Source organism: Coptis chinensis, chromosome 8, assembly GCF_015680905.1.
Source record: "Coptis chinensis isolate HL-2020 chromosome 8, ASM1568090v1, whole genome shotgun sequence".
NCBI classification, from domain to species: Eukaryota; Viridiplantae; Streptophyta; class Magnoliopsida; order Ranunculales; family Ranunculaceae; genus Coptis; species Coptis chinensis.
In genome coordinates this window covers 87,950,207-87,962,256 of record NC_141463.1, presented here as the reverse complement: position 1 = coordinate 87,962,256, position 12,050 = coordinate 87,950,207, and the positions used below count along the sequence as shown (strand labels likewise).

General features: G+C 36.3%; 1 protein-coding gene across 2 annotated transcripts; it reads right to left on the bottom strand.

Annotated features, from left to right (window-relative positions):
• Positions 1 to 5,270: 5,270 nt before the first annotated feature.
• EGY1 (Peptidase M50 family protein) lies at positions 5,271 to 11,920 on the bottom strand. 2 transcript variants are annotated; one of them, XR_015204013.1, is made up of 10 exons: positions 11,382 to 11,920; positions 10,508 to 10,972; positions 10,257 to 10,397; positions 9,360 to 9,461; positions 8,307 to 8,518; positions 7,514 to 7,564; positions 7,355 to 7,424; positions 5,754 to 5,873; positions 5,620 to 5,670; positions 5,271 to 5,501 (listed from the first exon to the last, which is right to left on the bottom strand). XR_015204013.1 is itself a non-coding variant. In XM_086576530.1 (10 exons), the coding sequence occupies exons 1-10, from the start codon at positions 11,706 to 11,708 to the stop codon at positions 5,343 to 5,345; spliced, it is 1,647 nt and encodes a 548-aa protein (XP_086432656.1). In that variant the 5' UTR covers positions 11,709 to 11,920; the 3' UTR covers positions 5,271 to 5,342. The 2 variants fall into 2 exon arrangements, 1 of the variants encoding a protein (XP_086432656.1); XM_086576530.1 differs by having other exon boundaries at positions 5,805 to 5,873.
• Positions 11,921 to 12,050: the final 130 nt, after the last annotated feature.

Genomic DNA, 12,050 nt, shown 5'->3' with positions numbered 1-12,050 from the left:
ATTTGTTTACACATTATTTAACTTTATTACATATATTATTTTAGAGAACGAAGAAGTATATTGTTTCATGTATTTTTGGTTTACGCGTTATTAATTAGATTGATGTTTAAGTGTCGTAACATCGTATATCATAAGAGATTGAAATATCACATAGTAGTTAATACACGTACACACGTATATATATATAGAAAGGTCTTAGCCTAAAGTCAAGCACGCTAATAACCCTAAACCGATCATAATAGACCAATTCATTATCTGAGTTAAAAATCAAACTTGGTCAACTGGTCAAAGTCAACCCTAGTCAACAGTCAAAGTCAACCTGTCAATGGTCAACACCGGTCAACCAGACCTAAACTCTTCTAACCCAAAAGCCCAAAGACTAAGGCCCAAAGTCTAAAACTTAAGTCCAAAATAAAATTCCAAAATTTAAAACACTCAAGTCCACCCACGAAGTTCGGCCCGAGCCCAACAACAAAAAAACCCTCACTGTTCATCTTCCTCTCTCCCACTCTCCAGCGCCTCCACCACCAGCCTCCACTAGTCCGCCATCCTCACTCCAGCGGTTTGGTTCCTTGCAAAACCCCTATACAACTATACCAACAAATTGTGATTCCCAATCCTATGCTAGGTCACCTCTTCCACACTTCCTCCACCACTGCAGAGCTCGCCGGACTACCACTCACCTCCCAACCTAACCGAAATTGACCTAAACTAAAACCCCTACTACTTTAGTTAATACAAAAACCCAATTCATTGTTTCACCAATTTCTCCCCCAAAACTGGATCAATATTGACCTCCATTAACACCTGTTCCAAAGCTTCCCCTCACACTCTCCAGCACCCAATCAAACCAAACACCAATTCAATACCCAACACTTCACCACAACAACCAAACATCATCAATCATAACCACAACAGTTTAACATCACCACAAAATCAAACAAAACAATTCATTCAAACACAACAAAAAAATCGGGACAATTTGGTTCTTGTGGCGACGCCATTAACAACCTGTGTCAAGGCTTCAACAGTTCAATTCTCAAATTTGTCAGAATTTTATATACTGTAGTACTTCAAAAAAAATCTAACAACCGGCACCATTAACAGAGTTTACAAGATATCAAATAAGGAAATCACTATTACGGATATGATTAGCAAAAACAAAAATTTTAAAAGAACATCTTCAGACTACTCACTGTTTATAAACCGAACAGCTAGATTTCCGAAAGCGGAAAAACCCTGAAAGACCGAAGTCGACTGTCACGCGAAAGAGACGATCTTCCTCATTCAAAACCTTTTCTTTTTACTCTCCAACAGCAACCACTAACTGGTGTTACTCTCCCTTCCGTCTCTTATTTTTTTCTGTGTATAACTCTCTGTGTTTTTCCCAAAAACTCTATGTGAGAAAACTCCTTTTTATTTTTTATTTTAAAACCCCCACCGAAAAAACAAAGATAATAGTTATATATTTTGTTTTACTTAATATATTATTATTATTATTATTATAGGAAAAATAAAAGAAAAAGACGGGATGTTATAGTCTCTTTCATAGATTAGGAATCTAAGTTTTTTTAATAATCTAGTCCTTCGTTTCATGGGCATGATTACGTGGGTGTAAATGAGCAAGTGTTCACACCCGAGCAGAGACAATTTGTATAAAATTTGTTTGGGATTGAAATCTCAATAAATTTCTTCAAATTTGTGAGAAAGATTTAACTATTTGACATAAACCCCAAGAAATGAGTCCAAAAACATTCTCACATTATGAAGTTGAATTGTTTTTATCGTAACTTTTGAACCGTAAATTGATCACTTGATAGCAAAAGGCATCAAAAAGCATAAAATGCTCCAAATAACACTTTTATTAGATTATAAGGAAAAATCGTAATTTGTTCACTATAAGTTGAATCGAAATACAATACATACGTTTATTCTACCATCATGATGCAATTTAGTATCCTTTCAGCAGGCTTGATCTTTAGTTTGTTGATTGCCTCAGCCTTTACGGCTTAATTACGCCATATTAGATAGGTAGCTCTAGTGTTGAGGACATATACACCATCATATGTTGTCATTGGATTCGCAATGGTAGTTCAACACTGCACCACTTCCTATCTCGTTTCTCAAATACACGTGTTTTTTTTAAAAAGTTAAACCTAGAGCGGTTGAACACCCCCGAAGTGCAACCAACACTAAAAAACATTAGATTGCTGAAGCAGGCCGCATTGGTGATGTTAAAACTTCTGTGACAATTTAAAATGCGAGGTGACCATATCTCTCCACTATATGATAGCCGGTTTTTAGGAACCCTCCAGCTCCCCTAACTCTCGAGTAGGACAAATCAAAGTCTTTCTCCTTTTTCATTATTTAGCCATTCCTCTTTTATGAGTTTAAAATTATCAAACAACTTAAAAAATATTTACAAAATTGCCCCTTCCCTCTTGACCTATGTTTCTTCCAATTCTACAATCAAAATTATAATTATAATGACCTAAGTTTCTTCCAACCGGTATGTAGCACGGTCCGCATACGTGTCCTATTATATACATAGAAAACGTCGTATTCAAATTAAAATCATTTTAGAGCACCAGACTAAATGACTAATGAAGTAACATGAGTAATGACATATCGACATTGTCTATATTTGGTCGTCGCAATGGGATCAACACACTCAATCGTTTCATTATCATTGTATGTAAAGATCGCGCATATATGGATATGCTCGGAACCCTCATCCCTATGAGGATATTCTCGTGGTAGCCCAGGCCTATGGATATTTTCTTTTTTGGAAAACACAATTGATAGAAGGGCGATAGAATCACTGGGAGGCAAGACATGATTTGATTCTTTAATAGCATTCCCTGCCATAAGTAGGTTAGCCGGATTTTAATGCTAAACTTCTTTAGGTAAACTAATAAACTCTCAGTTATCATTTAGTAATATTTCCATTAGTTTTGGAGTTTTGGTGCCAGAAATCCCAGAATAATAACAAAAATGGATTTATCCTAAAAACAATTGGATAATATAGTTCAAGATCGAGCTTTGTAGGAAATAGTTATTTAAGTTTGTACATTTAGGAAATGAGCTATTGAAATTATATGATGCCCAGATCATAACTCATGGCATAGGGTGTCATGGGCAAAAACATACATGTCAGTATTCTGGTGCCTTAATTTTTCCGTTTAATGAACCAGCTGACATTGTCTAGACTCTGGACTCTGGGAAGCCAACGAACTTTCCTTCTATGTGATTTTCCTAGCTAGGGTAAGGAATGTGATATGTACGTAATAATCACTGCTACTGCAGTGTCTAACATGGCTGTAACCTCATGTCGATATTCGATTGGGCAATTATTATATGACAATAGTGTTTCAATCTTTGAGTTGGCACAATTCTATGGCATATTTGGTTGGCAGGAAATCATGCTAAGACCGTCTCTATTCAGCTGCTTATGTGGGACGAGAGACTCTTGATAAAAAAAAAAACATACCCAGCATCTACCTTTGGAAACAGAAGAGCATAAATGGCGATAAATTGAGTTTTGTGGTTCACACTTTCATCCACCTGATTGTACATGTGTTGTTTACTAATCTAGATACGATTGGGTTCAAAAGTTATAGAATAAAAGCTTAGTTTGGGGCCATAATAATGAAAATGAATTTATCTCGTGGAAAAAATAAGAAAGCTTTTGGGAACAAAAACAAAGTGAAGGATGAATGTAAAAATCAACAATATCATGTGGAGTTAGGTGCTATATGGAGCATTGGAGATGGAAGTTCTGTTAAATTTTGGACTGATCAGTGGGTAAAAGTCATGAACAAACCATGGACTCTTTTGGACCTGGTTACACCACTTCCTTCAGTGGTGGACACTGATCTCACTGTTGATGAGTTTATCAATCCCAATGGCTCTTGGGATTGTGGGAAACTCTCTTGTCTGGTTCCTAGCCTAGTTCTTGACACTATCGAGAGTGTGAGATCTCGACTGTCTGCTTCTGATAAGTTGATGTGGAATCTAGCCTCAAATGGCGTGTTCTCGGTGAAGTCGACTTATAATTTTATCTGTTCTTTGGATATTTCATAGGGCCAAAGTTCTAACCAACACCAGAACAAAAACTTGCTAGAGGGTGAAACTTTTCTTATGGAAATTTGCTAACAATCGTCTACCCATTGGAGATGTTTTAGTGGGACATCAAAACAATGTGGAGAACTTCTGTATTTTTGGCAATGCTCGTCAGGACAGGAGGATCTATTTCACCTTTTCTTCGATTGTTCTTGGAGTAAAGGTTTATGGTTCTCTTCTAGGCTTGGGCTTAGAGTAGAGGATGGAGAGTTTATGTCACATAGTTGGTATAAGTTTTTTAGAGATAAGGATACTACTGATGAATATGTATCTTTATATACTTTTGCTTTGATGTACCACCTTTGGTGGCACAGAAATAATTGCACGTTCAGGTTTGCTAAACCAAACCATGTGGAAGTTCTTGATAAAGCTTTGGCTGAATGGCAAGAATGGATTGTTGTGGATAGCACCTTGGCTATCTTATCACAGGAGAATGAACCATCTGAGAGTAAGGGGGGGGAATGGTTTGCCCCTCCTTTTGGTAGGTTTAAAGTGAACTTTTGTGGAGTGTTTATGAAGACTAAAAGTGCAAGTGTCTGCAATGATCATTAGGGATTGGAATGGCGAAGTTATTGCTGCTGCCACTGAACATAATCGTGCCCCATCTAAGATTGAAGCTAGCCTTCTTGCGGCAGAATTTGCAGTTAACTTGGCAAGACAGAAGCAACTCGATAAGGTCATCTTTCTTTGAAGGGACTGATAAGCTGGCTACTAAAATCATTCCGCAAACATCAAGAGCTCCAGCTGGGATTACAGAGCAACCTTAGAAGGAATGCAGCAGAGTTTGAATGCTATCTAGGGATTTTCTTTTCGTAACGCTTCTGTAACAGGGAATGCTTGGACCATGAAGCTAGCAATTAGGGATAGATCTTATGGTCCTAAACAATTCTATTTGTACTGCCCCGAGTCCCTGAGGCTATTTACATGCTTTAATATAACGTTTGAAGGTTTTATCAAAAAAGAAATCTTCATGTTCACAAGCTGATCATAATATGGCGGCTATTGTTGTATTTTTCAAAAAATGAATGGTGAATATACCAGTTAATACTTAAAAGTTGTATTTTCTATGCATTACACTCTACGTAACATTATTTGGTCGGAAGCCACAAACAAGGATAATATTGCTCAAGATCTTAAGAGGTAAAAGAGATAACAAAACTCATCATTGATTACAAAAATGGACTATTCATTGGAATACACATTACGGCACTATTTTTACATTAAAATGTTGTTACAAGACCAATACCAAGCTCCTCAGCGAGCTCGTCCCACAAAGGCAGTAGTGTCAGCACAACAAGCATTACAGCAACGATTACAGCTGTAATCCTCCATGTTCCGACCTCAGAGACATCGTTTAAGCACGGCTTCTCAGGTGTCCTCTGAGTGTGGAATCAACATGAAAGAGACAATAAGTTACAGTGAAATGGGAAAAAATAACAAGAATAGTAAGTATTTCATTTGTTTGTCATTAAATACCAAATCAGTAGTTTTGCTTACCTGACATATTAGCACATACAGTCCCCAAGGAAGTGCCAATGGTCCACCAAGCTAAAAGAATGAACAATATGTTAATTTCCATGCCAAAAGAACAAATCAAGTAAAAGAAATTCATGCAGTTCAAAAATCTCAACTGTCTGAAGAAGAAGAAGATTGTAATCAACTGATAAAAATTGTTGTCATACCACTCCAAGACCAAGTAATGTGTAGGTTGTCAAACCAAAAGCCACCAAAGCACCTTTCCCCAATGCACCCTGTCACATAACAGATGGATCATTATACAGGTTGTGTAACATTACACACAGCATTACACACTAAACTGTGAAAATTATTATTAGGACTAGGGTAAGATATACATTTACATAACACCCATTTATGTAACATATACAGTGCAGAACTGGAGCAAGGGTGAAATGAGAATTTCATCAAAATATCAGCACACGTTACAAGTAAATAACCATTAGATACTACTTAAACGAGGAACCCAAAACAAGGTCATTCAATAACGATACTTGAAATAACCTACCTATTGTGAATTAAACACAGATTTGTTATATGACTTAAATCGGAAAAAACAACCCCATTTGGTGGACTGTCTTAGCAATGACTCAATACACATTTTGCTAAATGTCAAAGACAAAGATCACTTATCCCCAAGTCCATAACTAGGTAACAGGAGCATTAACCTTGGTGACTGTCACAGAAACAGAAAATTTACCATGGATAACAAGATTTCAACACATCAACCTAAAGTGAGTACAATCATAACCATCTGGTGCGTAGGGTGAGATCTCCCACAGTGTGGGTCTGAAACTTGCTAACTCAGCCACAGAGGATTGATTCAGCTTAAGCACCAAGGATTGATTGTTTGGTAGATCCTGCACCAAGGATTGATTGTTTGGCAGATCCTACAAACTGTTTGTAGCAATAAACATGACTGATTTATGTGGGAATCCAAGGTGTAGCAGATTCTATGCATGTCACTATGTCAGAAACTCAGAACTGATTCATGCAAAAGATCCCGGTTGTTAGTTGATCCAGAAGAAATCAGACGCGTTAAAGGATTGCCTGGCCTAAGTATTGCTATATTCTCCATGAATACCATCTCAAACCTTGGTTTTAACATGTTCCTTTAAAACACTGAGGCATAATAATACGAGTTCCGCCTGAGTGATTACAAAGAGTATTGCCTACTTAAACTTAAAGAACTTTGATGGAGAAAATATTTTGGCAAGTACTTTTGTAATCGTCACAAAGACCCTCTGGAACATTCTCCGTGTGATCCCAAAGCCACATTTTGCATCAATTGGAGAAAGAAGATATACCAACTTTAAAAACCTCTGGCATTGATGACAGATCACAAGTTCACAGCAACCACAATAATCCTTAAAAGAATGAAACACGAATTTAATATATTTATGCGAGTTAGGTATTCCTCTTTAACTTGGTAATTGAACACATATCCATGTTTATCCAATGAGACAGGGGATCATATAGGTTGGTCAAAATTACTCATCTATTAAATTCAACAGAAACTCAAAACACAAAAAACAAAAACATACAGATAGAGACAGAGAGTCATAATTTATCATGTTATAATGTTCATGTCTTCGTATCAGTATTAAACAAGGTTACAACCAATATCAGAAGGACACATGCATTATGCTTTAGTTCAACCTTGACAATCATTGGGATACTTAAAGCTCAAACACCAGAAGTTAAAAGTGAGGAATACCTGCACAGCTCTTCCACCATCAAGGCAACCAACGGGAAGCATATTAAACGCTGATGTGGTTAAGCCACACCTACCAATAAATGCAATTGTAATAAGCATCTTAAGCACAAAAATTTAAAGAATATATGTTCATCAGAACAAAAACAGGAAATACTTCACCAGCCTGCAATCACAAGAGGGTGAATTGCAACAGTAGCAGCATGCATGGAACTGCAAAATGATATGACAAAATATTACTGTTAATCTTCTTTCTTTTACCTGAGACTGAAACGAAATAGTAAATAGCATGGAAGGATATCTTATCCAACAGACAGAACAAATAAACACATAACCAAAAATTCTTGAGAGTACTTTTGGTAAAAGATGGAGACTCGTGGTGGAAAAAAGCTGAAATGCTTAAATGTGGTTAGGATCGCTTCTCACTGACTAGATATCAGCAATTAAAACAAGGTACAGAACAAGATCTTACATTCCTTTATTAAGGACTCGGTGCAGAGTATTTTTAAAGCTATATTCATGAAATTCAAGAAACACCATGTTATGCCACTATGAAATCTGTTGCCATTTTATTTTTATTTTTTTATTTTGTGAATATAAGTCTACTGGGTAATGGGGTTTAACTAGTGCAGCTGGTAGTGGGTATAAGCGTATACAAATAAGAGTGCAACCTAGGGCAATTAACACTTGCACTTCTTTCTCATTTTCTCATCTTTTTCTTCCTCTTCGTCTCTCCCATCTATTTCGTATTTCTCTGTTTTTGTTTCACTTAACAAAATGAGAGTATCCCATTACCATGGGTGTTTAGTCCGACATCCAATAGGAAAAAGATCTTCTTTCTTCTCCCATCTGTTTCACTTTATTATTATTATTATTTTTATTTTTTAGGGTGTTCAATTAGAAGAAAATAATTGTAATACTGAAAGGAAGAATGAAATAGATAAAAGAGACATACGCATAACCAAGGGTGCCTCTGCTTATAAGTCCAAGAAGTAAAGAACCTTGGAACAGCATGCTAGGAACCTGCACTAAATCTCCTGCCACGTCTGGCTTCGACGACAACAGCAAGCCAACACAGAACATTGAAAACGAAAGTGCGGCACCGGCAAAAGGTCCCGCAAGAGAGATGTCGACCATCGTACGCCGATCAGGTAGAATAGATTTGAACTACATAAATTGTACAAAAACAAAGTGAAAAACACAAAATGAACTGTGAAGGGACAACATATAGATACATGTTATTACTATGCAGACGTTAGTCTCAATTTCTCCAGATGCATAGAGAATTTTAGAAAGGAAAGCATATGTCCCAAAGCTTCATAAGATGACTAAGAAAAACTGCACATATTGGCTAAAACATGCAGTTAGAAGTCAGTCAGTGGTTAGAGTATATACATCAGGTCTCACTAAGTGAGTGGTTCATGTTATCCAAGAAATCTGTTCTTTGGGCGGTATGATTTTTTTTTGGATTTTCTGTTGTTTCTTGTCTCTAGTCATCTTTTTTCCTAAATGTTGTAATTGAATATCTCATCCTATATTGTACTCACCCTTTTTTTTTACAATTATATCATGAACCCTTAACCTCTTCAGACACAAATACAAAGTTCGTCAGAGCCTAAAACATATACTGGACATTCTAGAGCTCAGACAGTTTTCAGATAGACAAAATATGATGATGTGCTCATGTCAATCTCAGTCTCGAAGACCTCCATGGTTGGACTCACTAAAAACTGGCTCCCAAAATTTCAGCAAGCCAACCATGTTTATAAAATAACTATGTGCTGAGCCTTTATTTTTTAATTTTATTTTTTGATTTGGTAATAGTTATGTGATGAGCCTTTCACAACTTTCCATTTTCAGTAAAGCCACACCTTTCCACCAAAAAGAAGCAAGGACATCAAGGAATGAATACAATATCAGTACTCCTCTGCACTAGTACACTACCAAAGGAATCCATTCAGAAAGGAAGTGCTTGATTTTCATATGCAAGGCTACTAAAATATCTAACCTGAGTGATTGCACCAAAGCTGCCTAGCGTAATATTAGGAATGAAGAAAGGTATGCCCAGCTTTACTTTCTTTAGAAGAGCAGTCAGGAAATGTCCAACCTCCTGTACATAGAAATTAAGGGGAATAAACAGTACAACTTGACAAAAACCTAAATTTGCATTAAAAACCACATCATATTAAGTATGAACAAAGTATTAAAACCACATCATCAATCTTTCTTTTCTTTCTTTTTTTGGATAAATATAGCTGCCAGAACTTGTTTATGTATAAGTAATATAAGTAACATGTAATATTACATATTAAAATATGTATATGTTATATGTAAGAATACTGATAGCCAAACTTGTTCTAATTACTTTAAGACTTGGGAGAACATTTGAACTTGGAAGCGATGTCCTAAAAATGGGCTTCGTATTACAATAGGAGAGTCCCTTTATTTTCATATGGAGTTATCAAGTATGACAATGAGGCATTTCATAAACTGAATTTCGTAGTGCAGTAGAAGGATAAGATGGTCTATATGATGAAGCCGATTCACAATAACTAATGAATGGTTCGCGATACAAAATGGTGAAGTTCTTCCACTGGCTGCCTACTTGACATTAAATGTCTCAGTCAATTAAAAGTAAGACTCTCGCCTGATGGATACATGAAGTAGAAATATCTTATACTGTATAACAATTCTATGAAGGCAATACAAGTCATATACAGGGTGACAATCAAAATGGTGTGCATGCACAAACATGAAATAGACTGAACTAACTACCCTCTTGCATTTTATCAATATTCTCTTTTGGAATCTATGATTCTCTTACATGAAAGAATCTTCTGCTTAGCCCGGGGAAAAAATATTGCTTATTGTATTAACTATTAAAATCATCAGAAATGGGCATTACATGAAACAGCTGAACCCCTAAAACACCATATGCCAGCGGTACAGCAGAGTCGACAAATGGGAACAGAAGCTGCATATCTGGTGGTTCAATAGCATTAGGATCTGTAAAATACTTCACTACCTCCGGTGGAAGTCTATTTATCTGTTTGAGAAAATGATCAACAAAACAAAACAAAACAAAAATATGAATGAGATAAACCATAAGAAGCAAAAACAACAAGTGGGTAGGTACTAGGTAACCAATACACACACCTGAGATGCTATGCCCAACTCTACACTAGAACCAATGGTAAGTAAGAATAAAATGAGTGCAATCACATATTGCCAAAGTGTTGTGGGTCCTGGTTCTGAAACTTCTTTCCTCAGCAAACCAAAGCTCACTCGGGGTCCACCACGTGGATCTAAATCTTCTGAATTTGGTTCTTCAACCATAAACAGGTTGTACTTATCACCAGTGAGTTCAGTGAGTTGATGCTGGAGTTTGGAAAATACATCTTCTCTATTACCCCTTAGATTGCCAAGGAAAAGTATACCCTCACCCAGGTCCCCAAATGGCTCTTCATTAGTCACCCAGAAAGTTGAGTAACCAAAAAGTTTGTCCTTAATCAGCTTCACATCAGTTGGATCAACCTTCTCTGGTCCAAGGAGTTCCATCAACTTAAAAGAATCAACTTGTAAGTTATTGTATGCTGCTCCTACAGATGATATCGTTGGCGTCTGAAGAAAAAAGTCCAGAATTCAACAAAATTCCACCAATTCATATAAAAGACTAAGTGTTCTAATACCGAGTAGAAAATGTAGATAACTAAGGAAAGGCTGAAAATGTAGGAAACATCTTAAGAAGGGGAAAACAATATTTCATTGATAAAGCAAACGAGTATGCTCATTCCAAGTGTAAGTGCGACAAATCAGTCCAAGTGCAAAGCAATGTATACACCGTGAGTAGTATCAATCAATTGTGCATAGTCATGCCTTCATATTATCTAAACTTGGCTACTAATTCAATTCAATATTCAATAAGTTTCACATTAAATCATATCTTATAAAAATCATTTAAAATTCTCATCAATTTTGTATCAGTGTCAATTGCCTAAAAACAAACAAGAATTGAATTAAGAGAGATTACCCTAGAAGAAACAGAAGCAGGAGTTTGTTGTTGTTCATGCTTAAACTCATCACTATCTCCCCCATCCAACTCCTCATTATTCGAACCGCCTTTCGATACATTATCATCATCACCATCACCATCACTTCCTTTACTACTAAAACAACTAAACTTATCAAACCCCTTCCATGAAACTTCCCTTTTACTTCTTCTATTACATAAAAAACACTGGTTTTTCGACTTGTTTCGATCAAGTAATCTTATTTTATCAGTACAAGTATCTTTAATTGGATAAAAATGAAATCTTGTGTTTAATGAAGTGAATGAATAGCTTGTTAGTGTTCCCATGAGTAGAAATTCAACTCAAAATGGATAAATGGGGGTGTTTTTTTTTTAAGTGGAGAAGTTGTTTTGGTGCATTTGGAGATTTGGGATTTGAGTTTTGAGATGTGTAATGGAATTTGAGGAAGTGTTTGAAGAAAATGACTGAGAGACTAAATTTTCTTGGTCATATCTTCTTGGTTTTAAATTTTTTGCATATCTTCTTGGTTTTAAATTTTTTGCTTTTCCATTTTTCTTGGTTTGATCAGACCCGGCCCTTTAAAGTAGTCCAGGCCCTTATTCTATTTGGGCTTGGGCCTCCACATAAGAGGCTTAGAATCAGGCCGGGCCATTTGAGGTTTTTTGTAC